The sequence below is a fragment of the Seriola dumerili genome, unplaced genomic scaffold, assembly GCF_002260705.1.
Source record: "Seriola dumerili isolate Sdu_G_001 unplaced genomic scaffold, Sdu_1.0 BDQW01000378.1, whole genome shotgun sequence".
Taxonomy (NCBI): Eukaryota; Metazoa; Chordata; class Actinopteri; order Carangiformes; family Carangidae; genus Seriola; species Seriola dumerili.
The window spans coordinates 1707113-1733030 of NW_019174633.1; the positions used below are offsets into that span (position 1 = coordinate 1707113).

The 25918-nt window shown below is 41.1% G+C and overlaps 1 protein-coding gene across 1 annotated transcript in view; it reads left to right on the top strand.

The window, feature by feature from the left end:
- The window catches only part of LOC111233172 (adenylate cyclase type 2-like), a 45934-nt gene that overhangs the window by 12804 nt on the left and 7212 nt on the right, over positions 1–25918 (top strand). Inside the window, exons 3-19 of the mRNA XM_022760928.1 lie at positions 991–1152; positions 2152–2301; positions 5919–6067; positions 7912–8023; positions 9161–9288; positions 10132–10290; positions 11425–11557; positions 17011–17187; positions 17277–17317; positions 17414–17494; positions 18686–18755; positions 19099–19196; positions 19927–20011; positions 23322–23459; positions 24327–24339; positions 24406–24503; positions 25659–25843. Of these exons, the coding sequence (XP_022616649.1) occupies positions 991–1152; positions 2152–2301; positions 5919–6067; positions 7912–8023; positions 9161–9288; positions 10132–10290; positions 11425–11557; positions 17011–17187; positions 17277–17317; positions 17414–17494; positions 18686–18755; positions 19099–19196; positions 19927–20011; positions 23322–23459; positions 24327–24339; positions 24406–24503; positions 25659–25843 (1979 nt within the window). The remainder of the gene's footprint in view (positions 1–990; positions 1153–2151; positions 2302–5918; positions 6068–7911; positions 8024–9160; positions 9289–10131; positions 10291–11424; positions 11558–17010; positions 17188–17276; positions 17318–17413; positions 17495–18685; positions 18756–19098; positions 19197–19926; positions 20012–23321; positions 23460–24326; positions 24340–24405; positions 24504–25658; positions 25844–25918) is intronic.

Consider the following 25918-nt stretch of genomic DNA (forward strand, 5'->3'; position numbering starts at 1 on the left):
ATTATTTAAAATTTTGTTTATCTGATAACTGTCGGTTTGTTTTTCAGGAAAAATTAGTGACTTCACGCCGTCAGTCTCAGTGGATTCCTGTTTGCAGACAAACTCTTTCAACCTGATAGACACGGGAAATAAACAGACAGGCAGGAAGGTCAGAGGTCAAATGTTGTCCCAGTCGAAAAAAAAAGTCGTGATCCGTTCACACCAGTCGCCCCCTCGGCCACCATAACAGGAAGGGGTGGACTGACAGTAGAGGAAGTGGACAGGGACGAGGCAGGAGGTTAAGGCAAAAGGTATCAATGAACAACACAGGAAGAAACACACATCTATATGTGCACACAACATACAAGAATATACACACAAACACACACACACACACACACACACACACACACACACACACACACACGTCCAAAGTCAGAGCAGATGGGAAGGCGGAGTGAGAGGCTTTGATGGAAACCTGGAAAGAGAAAGGACTGATCACAGTGAACATGCAGGAAACCCCAAAGTACAACACATATCTATTCCCATATGTAAGGAAAAAATGAAGCATTTTGTGTCTTAAACGTCAGTACTTTAGCGATGCTCTGATGCCTTGTACTTGGATCTTCTGGTCAGTTTATCACATGATTTTGTTTTTTGTAAAACTAAGTGAGCAGCCCACTCACCTCTGATAATTTATCATAGCATCAGCAGTTTATGGTCGGATCTTTTTGTGAGGACGAGTGGGCAGCTTATTCAACTCTCGACTCGCTGTGTTCTGTATTTAGACAAAAAGCAGACAAAGATGGAAGATGCAGAACAAAAATCTGTGGTGGGATTCATTTGCAGGCATTTATGTGATCTGTGTTAAATTATTTATTTTGACAAAAAAAAAAAGCCCACGTTATCAGAAAATATTGGAAAACATCAAGAGCTTTGACCAGATCTGGTTTATTTTGGACAGGTGTGCCCCCTTTTAGCTGTTGACATCTTCCTGTTTCCCATTTCCAGGTGTCCTTCTTCCTGTTCATCGTGTTTGTCGTCTACACCATGTTGCCCTTCTCCATGAGAGGGGCCATTATCGCCAGCGCCATCACCTGCTTCTCGCACACTGTCACCCTCAGCGTCTGTCTGGCCAACACCGTCCCAAAGCCGGAGGCTCTGGACTGGCAGGTAAAGACAATGTGACTGTACAAACTCAAACCTTCAAAGGTGCATGTGAAAAAGACTGTTGACAGCCACATTTTTACACAAAATCGTGCTGTAGATGTGACTCTGCTGTGAGCTTCCCATTTTAGTTTCCTGAAGGCCTCAGTGATTGCTTCACTGCACTGTTTGCTGCAGCGCAGGGGTTAGTTTATCAAAATTAAATTGGTAAAGTTGTTCCATGCATGATTAAAGATGATGAGGTACAACATTTTAATAATGTTTGGGCTATAAAACCGTGAACCCATCCTGTATCAATGTGACAGCACATTCAGAAAAGCCTCCTGAGTCAAACAAACCGCCTTTTAATGTACTCAGGGAACAGCTCTTAAAACACTGGCTCTAACTGAATGGACCCTTGATACAGAAGAAAATCTCACCACGAAACAGAAACTTCATAATACCAGAGCAAAAAAAAAACAAAACAACAATGACCAATAACATGAGAATATGATCTGTAAAACTAATCAAAAATACAGAAACGTGCCAGTTACCACAGAAAGTGAAATTAACTGTATCACATGTACGTCTGATACACACACACACACACACACACACACACACACACACACACACACACACACAGTGACTCTTTCTAATCAACCATCAAAGTCAACATGCTGATAACACTGTAATCATCATATAGTCTCTCGCTTCTGTGTCTCTCACACACATACGCAGTGGAAAAGCACACCAACAATAAAACATGCTGTAAGACGCTCATTGCCCCTGGATACAGCACTAAGGACAACCTATTGATATGCAAGGCCACATTTAAAAGAGCATGAGGTTGACATAGTGGTGGAAAAAGTGCAGTTGAAGTGTGTGCTCTGGGCTGGTTTTACAAGGCAGTAATACAGACATAAGTGGAAGGAGGTTGATAGTGGGAAAATTAAAGGTACATACACCTAATATTTTAATGCGTTATTCTTTATGTGTGTGTATGTGTGTGTGTGTGTGTGGCAGATCTTAGCCAACGTGATCATATTCACCTGTGGTAACCTGGCTGGGGCGTACCACAAGCATCTGATGGACCTGGCTCTCAAACAGACCTACCAAGACACCTGCAACTGCATCAAGTCGCCCATCAAACTAGAGTTTGAGAAGCACCAACAGGTACATGTTTACATTCATGCCCTGGGTTGAAATAATATGTGAAGTGAAGTCTAATATCATTTGCTGTCATCAGATTACTGAGGATGCATGGCCTGCTTTTACTGTGGAATAAAATGTTCCAATACAAGACTACGATTCAAAATGTCACAAATAACAATCTAATACCTTAGTTAAAACATGAGACATTAACTCATCAGTGTCTCTGCATTCTCTGTACAACTACACAATTCTTTAGCCACACTAGCGGCGTGGCTCTAGCAGTGGTTAGCACTAGCATGTAGCTCTGTCACTCCACCTTTGATGATCCTATGACCTGTCCTCTAGCGACACTAGGAGATTGGTATCTTTTTGTTGAAATGACTCAATAGATAGTGGATGAATTGATGTAAGACCTGGTACAGATATTCACTTCTCCCTCATGATGAATTGTAATCACTTTGGTGATCCTGTGACTTCTCATCTTGTGCTGTTATCAGGTCAAAATGTTTACTTTTTCTGTAAAACTAATGACATTCCTGTGAGCCTCAGCTGTATTTTTTGTTTGGTGCTAATTAGCGAATGTTAGCATGCTAACGCAATGTGGTGAACTTGGTAAACATTACACCTGCTAAACGTCAGCATATTAACTATTCTGGAGAGCATGTTAGCAGGCAGACATTAGCATTTAGCTAAAAGCACAACTGTGCCTAAGTACAGTCTCACAGAGCTGCTAGCATGGCTGCAGACAGAGGTTGACTGCTTGATGTTTGTCTGCCTTTTTTTATTGCCACTTGTCATTTTTATTGCTCTGAGAATGAAGCTTTTTCTGTCACCTTCACCTTTGCTCTGTAAAAAGATCAACACTCAATGTAACACTCAAACGTAAACCCTTGAGTTAAGCTGCTAGCGCGGCACTGGACTCTTGATTCTTGTTGTTCCTGCCTCGCTCTTAGAGTTACACACACTTAAGCCCATATGAAATGAAAAACTTATTCTGTTTTATAGCCAAAATATTTCACTTCTCAATGCAGGGCTGACTTGGTAAGTCGATCATGTCTAAAGAGGCATTATGCAGTGACATTTGCTTGACATTAGCGCCTTTGCCCTGACATTAGCCATTCTCTCCAACCAGGGAAATGACACATGAAATGACACATTAATAAGTGGTGGTCTACGCAGCAGGGGGGTTTGAATTGTAAAATGTGTATTTCATTTTACAAATGGTGAAACACATAATTAATCATAATATATAATTGTAAAATGCATGTTTTATATGCATTTATAATGAAATATTATAAATGCTCTGCATTAGATACAAATATTAAAATTTTTTATTATTTAAGTTATTTATGACATGTTTTATACGTCATTTATTCTACAGGTTGGCATAACAATCTTGAGTGAAAATAATCTAATAATTTTTCTTTATCACGTGAATTAAGTTGTAAAAGATTTATCACCACAAGACAGTGAAAACATTTTGGTTGCTGTAGATGGTATTTGAATAATCACAAATGTTATTTGGCATACGTTTCTCCACGCGCACCAGTTTGTATGTGCGTGAGCGTGTGCGTGTTAATAATGTGTGAGGATGCAATACAAATGTCAGTGCATAACTAAACACCACCAAATCTCTGAATACAGATCACTTTAGTTCATTAATCAAACACATGATTAACAAAGCTACATCTCTTCAGGCTATTATACCCCCTCTGCATGCTCACAGTAGAGTGCTCATATTGCTTCAGTGCTGAATAAGTAAATAAGTGCGGGTGGTGTGGGTTTCTATTTTTAGCATACCCCCCCACCACCACCACCACCACCACCACCACCAACCCCTCTCTCTACTTAATTTGCTGCTGTGTTTTAGGAAATGAGCCCGTGGTGTGTGAACAATGTAATGACCCTCTCTGCTGAGAGCTGCATTTATGAGTCACACCCCCTCAGGCAGCTATTCACTCTTTCTAACATGCACACACACCCACACTTCTGCCCACGCACACACACACACGCACCACAATCACCCTCAAACAACCCTCCAACCAGTGTGCACGGTTCTAAATCAAAGCAAAAAAAATCCCCACAACTTACATGGTTACACAACAGCTATGGGTGATGGATCTCGCATCTCTGATTCTCTACTTTTCTTATTCCCCCTGATTACTGACTATACTATACAATGACATGTCTTGTTCAGATTTCCAGTGCTGCTTTAGTGGAACTTGACTGGAGAGAATATATCAACTTCCTAAAAACATCAACAGCGACCATTAAAAACTCTGATGTCAGCATGTGAGGGTCAGAAAGCATCTTTGTGTAGTCACAATTTTGCAACAACAAAAGCAGCGTCCGAAACCATACAGAGAGAAACCCACTGAAGTAGATGTGGTAACGAGACACACCTCACTGCCTTAGTGCACGTCAGCCACAAGTGCTTTCCTGCAAGTGTAGATATGCAGCAGTGTTCACAGGCTGCTTTTTGTACCTTTTGACTGAATTAAGATAAACCTGTTAATTATCATTAGGTTTTATTTCATTTTCACTTTTCATCTCCTCATAATAATCTAATATGCACGGTAAAAATCACGGGCAATGCAGAAATATAGAGAACATGCTCCACTGCTTTCCTCCACCATGCCACGGTCTTGAAAATGAAGATACTTTCCGTGCCTCAATCGCTCTTCTTTTCTTGACTCTGGCTTCCTGTGTTCAGTGCTAAAAAAAAATAAGCCTCATTGAACCACCATTAAGAGGATGAAGGAAAATCTATTTAGGCGGTTAAATATTAGCTGTGGATGACAATGGCTATATTTATATGGAGTATTGGAGAAAGAGAATAGAACAGAATATCATGCAATAGAATTGAATGGAACAGAACACATCAGAACAGCACACAATAGAAAATACTAGAATAGAATGGAGCTGTACAGAACTGCACACAATAGAATATAGATTGTAACAGAACAGAATACTATAGATTAGAACAGAACAGTATAGAATGGAACAGATCGGTACAGAAGAGCACACAATGGCAAATACTAGGAATAGAACAGAACAGAATAGAATAGAGTAGAATAGAACAGAGCTGTACAGAACAGTACTCAATATAATATAGATTGTAAAAGAACAGAATACTATAGAGTAGAACAGAGCAGTATAGAGTGGAACAGAGTAAATGGAACTGATCAGTATAGAACAGCACACAATAGAATAAAATGAAATAGAATGAAAAAAGAATAAAATAGATGAGAACAACACCGAAACTGAATTGAACAGAGCTGTACATAATAGAACAGCACATAATAGAATAAGTCTCTTGCACCGTGACGAAATCTGTTCACAGACAAACAGACACATAAACACCTGTGAAATTACTGACAACCATCTCAGTGATAGTTCCTGCTACAGTAGGTGTCACCAGGACGACATGATAACACACACACACACACACACACACACACACACAGACTCACAAGGTGGAAACATGTCCAGCCACATTGAATGAAAAAGCCATAGAATCTGAAGGTTTATTGTGTAGCACGAAGTTAACAGTGTTATTCAGTCATTGGTATTATCATGTTATCCTACGTAAATCCAGACGAACCAGTTTATGAACCAAATACATTCTCTGTCCGTAGGAGCGTTTGCTGTTGTCCTTACTCCCGGCTCATATAGCGCGAGTGATGAAAGCCGAGATCATCCAGAGGCTGCAGGGACCGAACTTTGGCAGAACAGAGAGCACCAACAACTTCCACAACCTCTACGTGCAGCGGCACACCAATGTCAGGTAAGGTTCCTGCTCCTCTATCTGCGCCTTCCATAACAAAGGTTATTATCTTCTGCTCTCATCTCTGCGCTTGATTGCTCCTATACCATCCTGTCCTCCCCCTCATCACTGCTCATCCCCTCCCCTCTCACATTTTGGATTGCCCCTATACTCAGCGCTCCTCTCACCTCCCTATCATCTCCTTTTATTTCCTCTCCTCGACTCCTCTCCTTTCCTTTCTCGCCATCTTCTTTGCACCTCATCTCCTGGTCCCTTTTCACTGTCATGCCCAAATTCAATTCAGAGTTAATCCACCTTCATTGTACTCTGAGGTCACTTTGCCAAATGAAGAGAAGCCCATGTCTTCCTTTCTCAATGACATCCTCCTCTATATTGTGGGGGTTCATAGAAACAGAGAAGAGTACACAAATCCAGGCTTAGCACAAGAGCCTCTCCAGAGAATGTCCTCTAAAAACCTGTTTCTCATAATGCTCGAGCTTCACAGAAGAAACAATATCACAGTGGCACTTTTAAGTGGGTCTCAGGTGTGTGGGTGTGAGTGTTCATGTTGATCTGCCCATTATCCTTCCAATAATAACAAGTTCTCACATGGTCTAGCTCCAGTGAAGAGGGCAATCTTTCCAGAACAAAGAACTGACACTCAAGGACGGGTGGCGGTGCGGCCCGGCTGGGATCCTCCTACACTTGGCCGTCAGTGGAGAGCCAGACACCAGCTACTGCCGCCATCGTATCTCCAGCTGTAATAATTGGTGTCTCTGAAGAGAAACAGGCTGAATTCTGTTTCTACCACAGACTAGATATAAAATGGACGTAGCCTCTGTGACGTCACCCATATGTTTCTGAGGAGCGGCTTTGAAGTTCAGAGGGGTGCTGCTCTGCTGTTGCCATCTTGGCAGCGCCTGACTCCTGGCTAATCCAAGAATGGGCAAAGAGGTGGGGCACATGTGGAGCAGAGACTTTGGTGCATGCCGGTTTGTGGCAAGCATACTTCCTCAAACACTCTCAATTATGCATCAATTATGCAACTTTAATAAAATGTAAACAGGTGAGTTATATAAAGATTCACCCCCCGTATTGTCATGAAGGAGTAAATTAGCTATAGAGACCAAAACTGTGATTTGTACCAGGCTGTAAACATGTTTATTTCTGCTGTAAAGTTGGGCAGTTTAATGGGGATTGACTCACTTTTGAAGCCAGACTCAAGAGGTCATTAGAGGAAATGTTTTTGGTGCTTCAGTGTTGGCTTCATTTTTCAGCCCTGGAGGCCTTCTCTTTGAGGAAATATTCTGATATTTGTAGAAGCTTTGTTGACTTGTCACCCTGGGTGGAGACATAATGTTTGGACTGCTGTTTGTATAAGTTTATTTAATATTTTTCAATATTTGAGAATGTTGCTTTGATCGTGATGGAAAAAAAACTAACAGATTAGGTGCATGGTCCAGAGAAGTTACCTACACTCTAGATACAGAAATGTATTGCATTATTTCGTTTAATTGCATTGGAAACCTGAGTGTTTTTCATCTACACCTGTTGTTTGTAGTTTGCCAAGTATGAACGCAAAGGCTTCCCTCTGTAGTAAAATATCCCTTCTGTTACTCCAGAACATTTAATAGTCAGCACTGTGGTAAACGTGCTCATCAAGAACTCAGTGGGTTTGCAGAGAACGACACAAGTTAATTCAAAGCAATCCCATCAAGTACAGCAAATATCCCCAACAGTGAGAAACTTGATGCCTCTCTCCTAATAGAGGATAATGAAAATCTAGCTACGCAATGAACTGTTTTATTACATGGTTGTGTTATTCAGTAATGCAATATCAGTTGTCCTGTTTGTTGTTTCTGCAGCATTCTGTACGCCGACATCGTAGGCTTCACCAGGCTGGCCAGCGACTGCTCTCCAGGTGAACTTGTGCATATGCTGAACGAACTGTTTGGCAAGTTTGACCAGATCGCAAAGGTAAACTCAAGACAACTTCATTCATATATCACATCTCATACAGAGGGACACTGTGTGTGCTTCACAGCAGGAATGAATGAAAAAGTAGTAGTAACTTGCACCGTCAGAGGATGTTCAGCTCTTGTTCTGTCCGGGGTGGACCACATTCTCTCAGGAAAAAAATAGAGAGGTCTTGATTCAATTCTGTTGTAATTCACAAGCCTGTATTTTGTTGTGCTCTTGTATTGGATTGTAATATCCTGCACGTTTTGGTGTTTATGCTCCTCCTTGTACAGTATGTGAATGAGGTAGAGAAAACATTGGAGACACTTTCCAGTATGATGCACCCTGATACTGCAGCACCACATAGAATCTACATAGAATGGAAATTTCAAGGACACCAGAATTAGCCATGTGAACTACCCCTCAGTATTTTCAGTTTAAGGTTTTATTAAGAAGGTCTTGTAAGATTGATTTCTAGAGCCCAGTGAATAACTTAAAACATGTTTCAATCTAAAGTTAAAATGTGATGTTTGTCATTGAGAATTAATTGGATTTGATTGTGAAATTAAGGACGTTAATAAGCATAAAAGAATGTGTTTTCTCAAACAGTGCTTTCAGCTCACCTGGTTTGAATAGTGTACACAAATGAGTTCATTAAAAAAAACAACTGAGGGGAGAGAACAGTGTCTGAGCTATGCTGTCAATCATCTGAAGCGCGACCTTGAAACAAGTGTTCACTCCGTCCCGCGGCCACACTCGGCCTCCGCAGCCGTACCTCCACAGCTGCAGGTCGTAGCGGTGTGGGCCGGTCAGAGTGAATCTCGCGGTCTCATGGGTGCTCAGTTATATGGGTCTAAACAGTTGAGTCAGGCTCTCTCTCCTTCAGTGCTGTGTCCAGCAGCTCTGTCCTTCCGCCTGACGAAGCTGCCGTTACATAAACCCGGTCCAACGATGAGCTGTTACTCATCCCACATGTGGAATAAGGGCTAATGTGTTATGTGTGTGGGTGTATGAGTTTTGGGCTTGATGGATGTGACGGAGTGTGTGGAGGTGAAAAGAGCATGAGAAACACAATTTTTTTTAAATAGGTAACCCTCACTAAAGATATTGATAACTTAGGGATCCCCTCATTACTTCTCTCTTTCCTCCTCTCAGGAGAACGAGTGTATGCGAATCAAGATCCTGGGAGATTGTTACTACTGTGTGTCTGGTCTGCCTGAGTCTCTGCCTCACCACGCCAGGAACTGCGTGAAGATGGGCTTGGATATGTGTGAGGCCATCAAGTAAAATACCAGATCTCTCCCTCTTTTTTTTGTCTCTCTCTCTCTCTTTCTCTCTCTCTCTCTCTCTCTCTCTCACTCACAGACACACACACAAACAAACACAAACACGCGCCTGTCAAACAGATTGAGCAGAAGGAATGCCAGACTTGATTTCAGCTCTGTTTGAATTCCAGAGTAAACACAATGTGAATGCAATATGATAAGCCTCCCAGCTGAACAAATAAAAATTTCAAACAAATGAAAAAATATTCTCTCGCAGATGCCCCCCCCCCCTTCTGCTCTCTGTGTCTTTCACTCATGCCTGAACACAAACACACACACACACACTAGTTTTATGGACCAATATATTGGCTTGCCGGGACTGACCTTTAATCACAATCAGATTAAAGATGCCATCCACCTCAGATGTCGTACACCTTTGACATGATGAAGCAGAGTCTGTTGGTGAAGCGGGTTTTCCGCCCTGACCACAATTAAATTGTGGAGGAAACACTGAACCATTTAGTGAATCAGCAGGATTGCTAATGGCAAACTAGAAATATAAAGAAAGAGAAAGCAGGAAATATCCCTGCTACTTTCCAAAAACACAACATTTTGGTAAATAAACTTGATTCGCTAAGAAATGGTTACATAAACAAAAAAACACAACATGAGAAGTTATGTATTTACATAAACAAGATACAATCTGTTAGTAAGTGTTTTATTGTGTTGGTAGGATTGGATTTTTGACTTCGGAGAGCTGGGCTTTTTCCCCCCTGCTTTCAGGGTTTATGCCAAGCTAGGCTAACCATGCTTTCAGTTTCAGTTTGAATTTAAAGATTTCTTCTTCCTTTCGCTCCACAGGAAGGTCCGAGATGCCACTGGAGTCGACATCAACATGCGTGTTGGTGTTCATTCTGGGAATGTCCTCTGCGGTGTGATTGGCCTGCGCAAGTGGCAGTATGATGTATGGTCACATGATGTCACGCTAGCCAATCACATGGAGGCAGGAGGCGTGCCAGGGTGAGACATAACCAATAACACAAAGAAAGTTTAATGTGATCTCACTGCAGTGCTGCTGCAGTGCTGCTTCCCCAAATCTTTGTAATTATCTTTTGGTTGGCAACCCAGAGACCTGTACCTGCAGCGTTGCCAGGTTTAGTCAGTGAACCAGACAGGAAGCTATATGCTTTGGGAATTTACTAACACTTCCTGCTCTCTCACTGATTAATGTTGAATTGCACTTGAGCAAGTGAGTGAATTTCCATCTGTTCCGCTGCAGCTCCATGTGGCCTAAAGTAGAAGTGAGCAAGTCCCAGTGGTCAGCAGTACCAAAGTATCATTATCTTGAGTTTCAGAGGAGAGCGTGTATCTCAAGGAGGCTGTTTAGAAAGTTTTCTCACCCATATTAGAATAACATTAAACCTGTGCAATTTTCTTTTGGCTTTTTTGGTGTAGAAATGATCAGATTTATCAAATAACACCAAGAAATATGACAGATTGACCAGGCCACCCTAAAAGAATATTAATATCAGTATCAGTCTTGACTGAACCCCAGTAAACCTTAAACCCAAAGATGATGATACACCTGAGGGAACAACAGAGGCTATTAACCAAGACTCAGCTGAAAAAATATATATTTATATACGGTATATACAAATGCACACACATACAGACACGGACATGGAGCGTGGGATTTTGTGCTCTAATTCTATTATAGTGTTTAAGACAATTAAAGCCACCACATTTGACCAATCAGCTCTACATGTGTTATAAAGCCATTAGGTCTGAAATCCCAGCTCTGTAACTAGCTTGGGAAAATTGATTGGTGGTTCTGTGTGTGCTACACTGAAACTAAGCTCTCCAGGGCCACCACGTTGTCTCACTGGGCTGCTAATGGTTAGTCTCCTCTGACGCCTGCTGAAAGGCTCCTGAAAATCATGGCAGCTAAAAAAAAAAAAAAAAGCACATTTCCATCTCTGTCCATCTCTATTTGCAGGTGTAACAAACAAACCTGAAAAGTGAGAATTGCAGGTTAGATTAGTTATGAAGCTGGAAAATAAATAACACGTTTGATAGAGCTTTTAATGGCGCAGTGACGCAAGCTCTTAACCTCTCATCATCTGTCCATTCATCCCTTTCCCGTCTCGTCTCCAGGAGGGTCCACATCTCCTCCGTGACGCTGGAGCATCTGAAGGGCTCGTACAAGGTGGAGCCTGGAGACGGACAGACCCGGGACTCCTACCTGAAGGAGCACGGAGTGGTCACCTACCTGGTCATCAACCCCAAGGTCAGAAACCATCTCCGACATGGTTCCATACATTCAAGCACACGGTCAGAAATCACTGAGAGGGAGATAATACTGAGGACTGTCACTTAGTGGGTAATTAGTCTTTCTTAGTTAAAGTAAAATTGTTCTAGACTTGTTTTTATTTAGTGGCCCCAGCTGCCTTTTCCTGTTTTCACTTTGCTATTGATTTTATATATATTTTTAAAGTGGCTGTGTGCCAGACAATAAAATGTCATGCCCATCATAAGATTTGTAAAAAACAAAGGTGATTGGAGCCCCCTGGTAGCTTGCACGATGGAGCGCGTACCATCGTAAACCAAACAAGCTTGAGTCTTTACTGCAGCGGCCGTAGTTAAAATCCAGCCTGGACCCTCTGCTGCATGTCATCCCCTCTCCCCTCTCTCTGTCTCTCTCTCTCTCTCTGCTGCCTTTACTGTTACTCTCTACTGTCTCTACTGAATAAAGCTGAGATACTGAAAAAAAAACAATACATTTTCAATCCCCAAAGGCGGATCTTATGAAATCTTTTGAAATCTTATGACATATGAAATTGATGCAGGAAAATACTCACTTTACTTACTTTCAAATAATGTTTGACAGATGACATATAGTGCAGAGGGGGAACAAAACAATAGGAGCATCTGAAGCTATCTCAGTGTAATGCTGTAAATCTGAACTGATTATACAATTTAGAGTAAATTTTCAACTGAATTTTAAGAAAATATAGTAAAAGAAAATATGAATTAATGTACTTTTCCAACCATGACCATTATATGAATATTAGATGTTGGGTCATTGAGATAAATAGCTGGTGGCACTAAGAACTCAGTAAGTATAACAATATAGAAAACATTTTGGAAACATACCATTTCTGTTTGTTTATTCTACTCTATTCTGATTCCATAGTGATAATGTTGTACTGCCTTTACTGTCCTTAACCCTGTAAAAATTGAAAGTATTCCCATCACTTCACAGACAAAATACTACATATCTTCACTGTCCAAAGAAAACCATGTATCTATGATCATCTTGAATTTAAATAAATAAACAAAATAAAAAATAAAATAAATAAATAAACTTAATTTGTAGAGAATTTTTCATGCAAGAGATCTCAAAGTGCTTCACAATAAAAAATTGAAATAGAGCAATAAAATAATGGTGACTACAAGGAGAATGAAATTAGACACTAGAAAGACAGTAGACAATAAAATGTGTAAATGAAAATAAAACGGAAACCATTAAGATTAGTAAAATATGAGAACTAATTAAAAGCCTAATTAAATAAATAGGTTTTCAGCTATCGTTTAAAAATGTTGATGTGATTTAGATTTTTTTCCAGATTTATACTGGAAGTTCCTGAAGTGCGAAAACCGCCCAACTTTCGCTAATTAGCACCAAACACAAGGCACAGCTGAGGCTGATGGGGATGGGATTAGTTTGCAGGCACATGGCCATAAAGTATTGCACTAGTTCAAATTTTAATCTGATGATGCCGCTGGATGAAAAATCAAGGGATCAAAAGTTGTTAAAATTTATTCTTGGGGGATCATGAATGTATGTACCAAATGTCATGGCAACCCATTCAGTAGCTTTTTCAATAAAAAACAAATATGTCAACCTCATGGTTGCGCTAGAGGAAAAATAAGGATGTGGCAAACGTGGTCAAGATATTTCACTTTGAACCACATATGTCAACCTCCTGTTGCTACTAGAGAAAAGTCAGGGGATCAAAAAGTCACTAGGGTTCATCCTCTGGGTACCATGAATGGCTGTTTAAAATTTTATGGCAATTCATTCAGTAGTGGTTGAGAGAGCTAGAGCCGTGCTGCTAGCACAACTAGAAACCCAGTGGATTATCTGACAAATGTGTTTTCACAAAGCAGAAAACAAGGCTGTTTTTCTTAGTTCACGCAGGGTCGAATTCTTGGAGACACATGAAAAATAATTACATTCACTTCACTTTACATTATCCAGTATATGTCATCAGTCGTGATCCAGTTTGAAAAGTCACATACAGTAATTGTCAGTTTGCAGAAGAGGTAACTGCTGACAGTGTGTGTGTGTTTTGGGTCATGACTTGTGTTTTCATGGCGTTTATAGAAGGTGTGTTGAGCCAGAGTGCAAAACTATGAGGGTTCAGCACCATGGACAACGCCACTGTTTCACCAACACTTGCTGTGCTGGTCAGGTTTACTCAGAAAAATACCACCAAGAGCAGAACAATTTTGACAATGTCAAGTATAGGGAAATAATGCAATTGTGTAGCAACGGATGTTATCAAATGAAGACCTGGGCCAGAGTTCACTCAGTCTGTCTACTCAGAGAAGATGTTTGAAGTGACGTCCATTTCCACTGCTTGAGACATCACACATCTTAGGACTGGTTCAGGACATTTAAGACATCTGACTCCTCTGTGAACTGTCTGCTGAGAATATCCCTATATAGAATATACTGTTGGCAACCAGTCTGCAAAAAAAAACACGCTTAACAGTCCTGCCTCCATAATCCCCTCATAACTTGGCTAAGATGCACCCACCCCCATAAATATCTGCAGTGACACCTTTTCCTGTTTAAGACATCCTGTGTTCACTATCTGCTTTCCTCATAGACGTGAGGAGTCTCAGTGCAAGAATTAACACCTTTACACTCTCCAGTGCATCTTTTGGAAATGCCATCAGTGACACAGAAAGCCACGGTGTCTTTTCAGCACCGATTCCTCCAAATCTGCTCCTTTGACTCCCTGTAGTCTTCTTTTTTTTCATCTTCTATTTCATCTCTGAAGAGTTTGACCAGGGATCTGTAGCTTTCACATGAAGTCATCACCTGACTTCAAACAGTTCTCAGAGTCACGTCTCGGTAGCAACATATTCCAGATTAGAATTTGCAAGAAGTCAAATAAAGCTGTATCAGATTCAATGATCTGAAAGATAAAGTTCTGCCAGTATTTCACAGGAGTTGTTAATATACTTTATTTATTTCTTTATTTGGATCTCTTTTAGCTTCCACACAGTGGTGGCTACTCCTCCTGGGGTCCACACACAAAAACAACGAATAAAACAAACAATAATTCAAATTAATAAAATAGGGGAAAAAAGAAAATAAGATGAAACACAAAAAATAAGTAAAATAACTGTAATATATAAAACAATAAACAATGAAAACAGAAACTAAATTGTCACAAATGCACAATAACAAGAAGAAAACAAAAACAACCAAAGGTAGAGTAACCACTATAACATCTATATGAGATTTGTCAAGTTTTGTTTTGAAAGAAAATCCCATGATAAAAACCTGCATATACTAGTTTTTCCACAAAAAGTGAGCTGCATTATTCCATATAACATTCTGCATGAATAACAGAAGACACAATGGTTAGCAATGAGTTTATATCGTTTATACAGCTCAAGCAGGTTTTCCTCTGTGCCATCCTGAATTTCAGAGAAAGAAGAAGTCGACAACATGAACATATTTCAACATCCTTTATCACAGTGTTCTGTTGAAACTCTAGCAGCTGTGTTTCAGTTTGAAATGAGAAGTTATTTTGGCAACAGTACAAGCTGCTTGTTATCAGCCCTCTGTTTACAGCATGTCATGGGAGTTTGGTATTTATACTGTTTGCATATTTTTCGTTTAACTTTTTTCAGATTTTTCTAGTATCCTATTTATGAATGCAAAGTAGCAGCACTTCAGAGACCTAATTTACTCTTGCTCCATGCAGCCCTACAGTAATGAATCAAACCTGCAGTTTTAGGTTTAACCGAAGCGTCTGGGTATTTTTAGTGTGGTAATTTTCCTTCTCACAATATAGCAGCAATATAGTTTATGGGAAGTCTCAATAATAATGTTAAAGTACTGCCCTGTAACCTTTATTTACTCTAATGGAGATGGCTTTTCCAATGTCCTATCAGATATTGGGAAAAGGATGTGACATTTTCAGGAAGCCCTGAATGGACCAAGGCCAAATATGGAGCATGGATCACAGGAGGTGTCATCTCCACTGTCATTGTCATTGATTGTCACTGTCACAGCTTTTCAGCACACCTGCTGAAAATGAACACAGTCATTGTCTATTTCAGTTCTTACAGGCTTTTGTGCCGTGTACCCGTCTCTATCAGAAATTAAAGTAAATCACCAGAGGTATGGGGCTTGTCACCTCACCAGATTCTACCTATAACAAACGCTGAAATATCGTCTCCATTTGGGCAAAAATGCAGGAAAAGGAGAAAAACTTCAACTCTCACTGGTTTATGGCTTTACAGTGATGCAACATTTGTTTCAGCAGTGAAGCTGGGCGCAGTTTGTCAGAGAGAAACACTTGGCACACCGCCCAAAATAAAAGGAGAACTGCATCATTCTTGACTACAAGTGTTTTAAGTGGCTCAAAACACTGAGAGGCAGGTCACAGAAGTCAAGAGATCACTGCTCCCAAAGCACCCAGTCCTTCTTACCTCACACCTGCTGAGTACATGCGTAAAAGTCCGGCTCACACAGCTGCAGTTGATGGATCAAAGTGGGTTTTACGTGATATTTCTTCTCCATTTTGAAGATCAGCTCGGTCAGGTTTTTACATGTTGTATTTATCATTCATATCATCTTGAATTGACAGTCGGGATTATTTGACGTGGGGTTGTGTAGTCGGTGTATAACCTGCACCGGCACAGAAGCTGAGCGATGAGCTGCTGTGGGCGGGGCCTTCCACAAAAACGTGTTTAAGCCACACAGGGGGCAACATGATATCTGAATGGTAAGGGCGCATACCCAGCGTTCCCAGCCATTGTCTGCATGTCATTCCCCTTCTCTCTTTCCCTGCACTTCCTGTCTGTCTCCACTACGCTATTCAATAGAGGCATAAAATGGCCACACAAAAAAAGCTCACAGAAAATAAACTATATAAGTTGAAGTGTAAACTTTTCTTTTTAATATTTTCACCACTTTATCTTGCCGTCAAACAGGCCTTTCCTTTGGAACTACATTTTCTCTCCATTTTGGAGGAATTTTGGCTAAAACACGTTTTTGCACGTTTTGTTTTCGCTCAGCTTCTGTGTCACCAGCTGTTTCTCTAAAAATGACAGCACAGCGATCCAAATCTACTGCAGGTAATACAGTGACTATAGATAAGTACCTCACACAACACCACGTCAAATAACCCGAACTATCACTTTTAATGTGGTTGGGATGGTAACCCACATGGTGTCTCGCTCTCTCTCCTTCTTACCTTTGGTCCAAGAGCATTTATAATGTATCATGAAATGGAAACAACTGGTGTTTTCCAGTTGTTGTTGTTGTTGTTGTTGTGGTGCTGGTGCTGGTGCTGTTCAGTTCACTTAAATGAATCTATGTCAGCATTATTTGCGTGACATTTCATTTTTAAAATGTGGTGTCAAGATGAATTACCCACGGGTTAAAGGATTGACAACAGTTACTGACGATCACATGTGTCCTGGTTTTCTCAGACTGAGAGGCACAGCCCTTTGCTGGGTGTGCGCTCTCGTCCCTCCCTGGACAGCGGGAAGATGAGGGCATCTGTCAGGATGACCCGGTACCTGGAGTCCTGGGGAGCCGCCAAACCCTTCGCCAACCTCCACCATCGAGACAGCATGACCACAGACAACGGCAAGATCAACACCACTGTGAGTACAACGCAGAGCTCTTTGTCTCGTCGCACGCACAGATACGGGTGTCAGTTATCGATAGATCAATGTCGTGACTCCTGTTTCAGGACGTTCCAATGGGGCAGTACCACTTCCAGCGACGAGAAAGGTGAGCGCAGTGGTTGTATAATAACCACTTTACTCTTAAGTCTTTGCGAGACTTCATTATGTGTGAGTGTGTCCCCTTCTTTCCTTTTAACTGCAGGTCCAAATCTCAGAGGAGGAGGTTTGAGGAGGAACTCAATGAGCGAATGATTCGCACCATTGATGGCATCAACTCACAGAAGTAAGAGTCATATCCGCTGCACTTCCTGTTTCTGCATCACTTTTTCACAGTCACAGGTCGTGCTCAGTCACCTCCCTCCCACCTCCCTCTCAGAGGAAGCCCCTTCAGGAGTTCATTTAGGTGTTATACACTGAAGCATAATGATGCACAGAAACCTCTCACTCATATACAAATGTAAGTTTTACTTACTATAGTTTGTTCCTGTTGTCTTTGGTATTTTATTGCGAATTTCACACAAGAAGTAGGAAGTATACAATATTTGCAATGTAATTGAATCCGGAACAGTTTCAATGGGCTTATTACCATAAATTTTATTATTCATGAAACAAGAAAACACTCTCCGGCTTTATTCACTGAAAAGACAAGTGTTGGCTTTTTGTAAAATTATTTCAAAACGAAAAGTATAAGCTTAAAAATAAACAGATGTAAGAGCTCTAAATGCTATTAATAGAAATTTTTAACTTAAAATCTGTCTTAAAATATTTGATGGTGTTATTCTGCCCATTGCGCTTTATGGTGGTGAATTGTGGGGTCCACTCGGTCATCACAGGTTCACCCACTCAGAATCTCTACATGCAGGTACATTTTACTCATACTGTACAAAGAAAAACCCCAACAAATGCCTGTCGAGCAGAACCAGGCAGAAACCCACTGATCATTAACATTCAAAAGAGAGCACCCCCCCTCTGACACACATCCTGACCGGTCTCACAACAACACTGCTTTCCAAACACCAATCAGAGTAAACCAAGTTATAACACAGTGTAATGAATGAGCAGAATATCTCTTAACTGTCAGAGATAGAAAGCAGAGGCAGATCCAGACCGTAGCGTAGCGGCTCAGTGACCACAAAGTGGCAAAACGAACGAGGACGACACAACAAAAAACCACGGCAACCCAGAGAAAACAGAACATGTGGTTCATGTGGAGACAAATGTCCTCGAAATATGTCAATCATTCAGTGAAATACAGAACTTTTACTTTACAGTTCAGTTCTGTAATCCCAAATTTCACTGAACTAAACGACGTCTATATCGATCTTGGTGTTGTTTGTTGCATTTTGCATTTTGCATGTAGTAGTTTTTGGAAATTGTATTTTGATGTTTTGCCGATATTGTCGTGTGTGTGTGTGTGTGTGTGTGTGTGTGTCCCGCTTCTCTCTCAATCTGTCTATTTCACTTGTGTCTCCAGACAGTGGCTGAAGTCTGAGGACATCCAGAGGATCTCATTGTTCTTTCACAACAAAGCTCTGGAGAAAGAGGTAGGCGAACGCATACAAAACACCAGCCAGCATTGTTCACCGGGGGGGGGACAAATCAATCGGATTGTATAGGTGTCAGGGAAACAGAAGTCATTAAGGGCCTGAACAACCTGCAGTATACAGGACACGGGTTGTCCACTATATATTTTATGCGATAACAGTTACAGATTATTTTTTTTGTGCGTCATACTTTATGTAATCCACACAGAAGTCTGGTATATTTTTACACTGTGCAGGCTCAGTGTTATTGTTGACTTTGGTCTGTTTTGCTGCAGCCTCATAATGTACAAAATTTTACATTTTTTTTTTTTTGTTGTTTTTGTGTCTTATCTTCTGTCAACAGTACAGATCCACAACATTACCAGCCTTCAAGTACTATGTCACCTGCGCCTGCCTCATATTCTGCTGCATATTCATCGTGCAGGTTCTCGTCTTGCCCAAGTAAGTCTGTACCCCCTTCACGGCGCTCCCCCCGTAACGTCAGCAAACTCCATCTGTGGCAGCGGGTTGATGTTAAAAAGCCATTTGACGCCAGCTGTCTCATCAACAAGACCACGCTGAAATGAAAGAGGCAGGGGAGCAAGAGGCAGAATGCTAAAAAGCAGATGGAGATGAAAGGGCACCATGTCTGCTAGTGATTATAGATCAGGTGAATCAAAGTGTGGCGTCTCTTTAACAGCGAGGAGAGAAATTCACGGTCATGCTAATTTACGGCTTGTGAGAGCCAAAGGTGTAATTCAGCATCTGAGGGGCCATTGATTTTCTAATTCACCCCTATCTCTCTCGCTCCTCTCTCTCTCTCTCTCTCTCTCTCTCTCTTCATCTTTATCTTTGCTCGTTTTGTCGCAGCATCTTTTAGACGTGACATCATCTGTTTTATGGCACAGATCATTAAATCAGATGTGCTGTGTTCCTCCTTAGAAAATCTGATACATGAATGTAACTTCATCGTGACACACACACACACACACACACACACACACTGTGCTGCTGTACGATCCACTGTTATGCTTACTCAATGTAAATGGATTGCAAGTCTGAGGTAGAATACATTAAGACCTTCATTACATTTATTTCCCTGGACGGCACTGCAGAGGGCCGAGAGGTGCCAAGAGGGTTTAGAGTAATGTGCGTGTGTGTGTGTGTGTGTGTGTGTGTGTGTGTGTTGCAGAACTGCTGTGCTCGGGATCTCCTTTGGCCTGGCATTCCTGCTGCTGGCTTTGATCCTGCTCCTTTGCTTTGCTGGTCACATTCTGGTGGGTTTGCATGGATTTATCAGTGAATACACACACACACACACACACACACACAATTACTTTTTTCTTTTGTGTAGAAATTCAATATGCACTTACCCCACTTATCCCTCTTTGTCCTCTAAATTCTGATGACACAGTCGTTTTCCTACAGGTTGATGTGAAGAGCCTCTCCTCTCTCCTGAGCACTTTTAAAAGTTTCACGTGGAATTTCCTGCAGCTTAATGACTTATCCATCAAAATAATATCTACACAATTGAGACGTACTGTACCTTTAACTATGACAAACAACAATCTATTACATGTGTCTCAATATATATCTATTAACTTTATTTAGAGAAGGAACTACAGTAAATATGATTTATCTAGTCTTTCAGAAACTCCACATTTACAGGAGTAAACAGTGTCTGACTTTTATCGTTACAGACCATGATTTGCTCTGTCTACAAATCTACCAATCTGGTCTCTTATGACTGCGGACATGTTTGAACTAGTTGTGAGCAGCTCACAAGGTGCAAATCAAACTTACCCTCTGGACACGATGTAGTGTTGAACTCTGACAAGATAAAACCTTGAGCTCTCATTAATTTGAATTTTGCATTGCCCGTCCAATCTTCTAAGTTTTTTCTTATAACTTTTATATCTTTTTTTTCTTACTATTTTCATTTGTATTCTCTGGATTTTGACACGTATTGTTTGTCTTTAAGGGGGTTTTAATCCATTATCGATGTGCTAATTGTCTGAACAGTTTCTTCCTTCACTTAGTGACATGTTACCAAGACACAATCCACGAAGACAGAAAGCACTACTTTCCTATAACTACGTACAGATGCAAAAAAAACAAAAAATAGACTGTTGACTTTATAGTTTCAGTGTTGGTCAGTTCTGATTTTATGTTGAGATCTTCCTATTTGGAGTCAATGCGTCCAATGGTTCGAACTGGGTGGCACAGTAAACTGTAAGGTATAACGTTACCTTTTTGACTATTTAGCTATTTAAATAACAATGAAATGGACTGAAACGGAGAGTGGATTTTCTTAAGGGCCAGATCTTCCATCCAGACGCATTTTGTTGCACAAGTTGGACCATGGTGTCAGCTGCAGCCCATTATATGTAAGCTTTATATGAGCTGATCTTCCTTTTATTGTCCTCATCCATCCAGTCGCAGCTGTTGTTTGTTATCCAGCACAAGTGGAGGGATGGGCTTCTCCAGCTACCTGTCACAAGTGTTTTATGGACAATCAATAAATGATTGCTCCCTCAAGAACCGATTTTGCTCCTTGTTCCCTCTCAAGAGAGAATTATCACCCAGTAAGTGGGTCACCTGTGAGTAATTGGGGGTTATCAGTAACCTTGGATCCATCCTGACCCAGATATCACCTTCAATAAGAGCAGCTTATGTTTGATGGGTTTGTATTAACCATCAATTTAACACTCGATCTGTTCTCAATAAAAGCTGCTGTGGTCACTGGTGAAAGAGCACACAACTCACTAATGAGAGGTCGTGTCTAACAAACTCTTACCTGCGTGTGAATGGGCGTGCTGCTTCAGCTGCGTGCACCTGGTTGGGTTTTGTTTTTTGCCCGGGCTCGTTCAGGAACGTAACCAAGCAGGGAGTTCCACATAGCAACCGTTTAATTAAACAAGATATTTATCAAGGACAACTCAATGTAAGCAAAGAGCAGTGAAGTGTGGACGTGCATTGTGATTTGAATAGTTAAGGTTTTTGTGTAGTTAACCACTGAAGTTAAAAACAGTTTTGGCCCATAAAAGGAAAGAAATTTTAATTTTGTAATTTTTCATTTTACTACTGCTTCTCTCTCTCTGTCATCCTGAATACTGTGAAGACATGCCCAGGCAATGCATTCGTCAGGCAGCCACCACCACACACTTGACCTTTGTGCAGTGCATGTGCAGAAGCCAAGGGGCGGGTGTTGCTCAGGGCTAATACTGCATCATTATGGATTAACCTCCTGAAATATGAGGGAAAATTATCATGGCCATACTTAAGCAGTTGCTGTTTATGAAACCAAAGCTGACAATCCAGCATTTTCCCATGAATAGTTTTTTGGTTTATGTGTGGCCTGTGAACAAGTAGGAACTTTTTGCAATAAACGTGCATGTATTTATTTTGTGTTGTATTTTGTGATAATTTTGTATCGCATGTACATCGTCAATATGAGCTTGTTTTTTCTTGCAAAGTAGTTTGAGCTACTTTTTCTAAGTAGCTTTAGTTAAAGAAAAACTAAATTTCTCCTTACAGTAGCTTTGCTGTAGTTTAACTTCTTCCAGTGTAAAGTAATGTGCTTCCACAGAAGCTTCCCCAACACTGAATGTAGGTGCTAACCCTAACTACTTGTAACATGAACACAAACGACACAATCCAAACCAAACAAAACCACGTTGAGTGGCTGAACGGCACCTGCCCTCCAGGGAGGGAGGGAGGGAGGGAGGGAGAGGGAGCCATCTTGAAACCGCCCAGCTCTTATAGGCTCCGAGCAGGTGAGGAGGTCAAACCAAGTGCCGTCATGTGGCCCAGGACAATCAGTTTGTCTGAGTCATCATTAATGAGGCATATTATCGTTAAAGGACATGCTGTGTTCATCTGTGAAAGAGAGCATTACACAGTTATTGTGATCAAACACATTCCTTGCCAAATGTCTTTTTAAGTCGGATGAAAGAAAGGACCTCAAGAAAAGATGTAAAACTGACTGACACTGTTTTATGAGAATCAGAGGGAAATATCTGCATTTCATGTCCTCATGAAACCGCGCTTAGTTTGGAAAACAAGTGTGCTGTTGATTTTTTTTATTTCTTTCATCTAGAAAGTGTCACATAACCAAGGACTCATTCCAAGTGTGAGGTCTCCGCTAGAGCTCGTAGCAAAGTATGAACATACTGTCCTGATGCGCGAGAGGAAACTGTCACACTACGCTCGAAAATGATTTTAAATAGGAACAGGAGGAGACACGATATCGAGGATAACACTAATAAAAGATGTTTTAAGTTGAAACTCTCCCAAAAAAATAAAAGGCTAGAGCTGGAGTTTGGCCTGTATGTGATAGATGAGCTTTGATCCTATACTTTCTGGCTTTGTTCTGATTCGCTGAGACATAGTGAGATCGAATGAGCTGCCGTGAGCCATATGAATAACAAATGTGACTTTCCACCGAGCCAGTATCTTTGTATTAGTTTGAGTCACAGCGGCGGAGACCATAAAGTCCCCAGGGGGTGAGTTGTACGGTATTTCTTTTGCTCTGTCCACTGCTTGTCCCTCTGTCTAATCATTCCCTCTGTGTCTTTGCATCCTCAGCAGGGGAGGAAGGGCTCCTGCTCTCTCACCTGGTGCCCCACCTCCTCCCGCATCATCGTCACCAATAATCCCTGGCTGCGATTGGTCCTCACCATGACGACCACTGCTCTCATACTGGTGATGGCTGTCTTCAATATGGTGAGAAGTGAAACTGTTGTGGATCTGGTTTGTCCAGGGTCGCTGCGGGTTATGATAGCAGCTGCAGTAACACAGTGGACAGAAAGAAACTGCTCATGCTAAAAAATTTAAACCAATTCAGCATAGTTGATTTTGAAGATAAATAAATACATTAACATGAGCTGAGTTTAAGCTTTGGTCAAATTGCTTTTTAATACTTTGCTATTGTAGGATTTTGATACAAAGACAGACATTTTCTGTGAGGTCCATACCAGTGCGCATGCCTAATGCATTAAAAGACTACAAGCATAATACATTATATTGTTTTGTAACGAGGCATTAAAAGCGGGATGGTCATACTTTTCTGAGGTTGAATATTGCATTCATTTTTAATTGCTGCACCAATTTAGCATGAAACATCAAAGTCTCATGATCATCATGGTGCTTTCTGTTTCCACCATGTGTGCCACAATAATAAAGTCATTAAGTGCTCGTTGGGTATTCTGTTACGAGACTCGAGCAGTAACATGCTCATTTAGAATAATATCCTCAATAGGGAAGCCCTGTAGTTGTGCTATAGTTAGCTCATATGAGACTCAGTAACTCATCTCCTGGGTAAATCTTTCCTCTGCAGATGTAATGTAAATCTGTTCTGGCTGTGTGACATTTCAGTGATGGATGATTCCTCCTGCCCTCCAGGGCGTCCGGTGGCCCAGTGGCTAAGGCGCATACTGCATAACCGCATTGTCTATGGTTCAATTCCTGGCTGGGGGACCCTTGATGCATGTCATGTAGCATGTCTGTCTATAGGCTGTTAACTATCAATTCATGGCAACTTGCCAAAACAATAAACTTATTGTCCTCCATTCTCTCTGTTTTGTTTGTTAGTTCTTCGTGGAGGATCCTGGAGGATCCATGCAGGACGTCCCGGCATCTATTCCACCTGAGGTCCCAGCATCTACTCCACCTGAAGTACTGATCACCACTCCCCTTGTGAATATAAGTAATGGCAGCGTGTTGGTGTACCAGGAGGAAAGCACGAAAGAAAACAAATTTTATCTGCCAGTAAGTGAGAGGTCAACAACACACAGAGGCTAGAAAGACGAGAAATATGTAAATGTGAAATCACTGACCACCAGATCCAAAAACAATCTGACATTTTTCTAAAACTGCAAAGTGTGACATTCATGCTTATACTGATTTATCTTTCTTTACAACATTTTTGTTGTAAACAACATGCATAACATTTCTTTTACTTTCAGGGAACTGTTCTTGATTAACACACTCTCCTCACATGTTGGTGTAAACCCGATGCTAGATATTTGCTGAAAGCAATGTCTCTCATCACACAGCTCTGTCTCTATATCATAAAAGCAAAATAATTCAAAGAGACAGCCATGCCAATTTTATTAAGTTTCACAAGGAAACTTGTGTGTAGCCGTTTCAAATCTGTTAAGTCCATGATATAATCTCACACCAAGCAAGAGAAAACAGCCAAGCCAAGGTGTTTATTTTAGAAACATCAGTGGCGCCAGCTTGTCAGACATATAAATCTTTAGGCTTTCATTCATTGCCTTGTTTAGTGGTGGTAGACGCCGTCACACACACACGAACAAAAACACTCTATAGGCTTACAGAATGGTCTGTGTTGATTCCCAGTCATCCAGACTTGAGGTTCCTTGAAGTTTCACCTCATATCTGAAAGGCGTCTTTGGGATTTACCCGCTTGTGGGTTTCGTTAACATCTTGAGAGCCGCCGAGGTCACATGAGTCGTTGAACCAGCGGCCGTCGGGTGAATCGTTAGGGTCACAAGTCGTGGTGTAAATGGGTGTTAAGCTGCCTGGGGAGGGATCTAAAGACTGCATTGTAAGTGGCTGATGAGTGGTGTTGTAGACCACTTCCTCTCTTTAGTGATGGTCGCTCCAGTTTGGCGTAGATGGCTTCTTTTCACTCCTCTTACCGTTTAGTTTCACTCTTTGGTATTACATAAACAATTACATAAATGTGTTTGTTGTATAAGAATATTGACTTATTCTGCTGCCAGAATGCAAACTCTAGTCCTCTTCTTGCTTGGGAACTATATGTTGGGTGAGTCACCGCTGTTAGAGCAGCACGATACACCGAACACTTTTTTTTTCTTTGCTTGATACGAACACATTGAGATTATTTGTTGCTGCGCAGCACCTCTACAGAAAATCTTTCTTTTCTCTCGTCTCCAGTACTTCATCTACTGCTGTATCCTGGGCCTGGTGTCATGCTCAGTGTTCCTGAGGATCAACTATGAGCTGAAGATGGTGGTGATGCTGGTTGCCGTGGTGATCTACAACATCATCATCCTCCAGACACATGCCTTTCTGCTGGATGGATTAAGCAATGCACCATACCCCACAAAGGAGTTGGAAAGGTACCTGCAAAGTGCACACACACATACATGCACACACAGAGACACATCTCATTCACCATCTCTACTTACTAATCT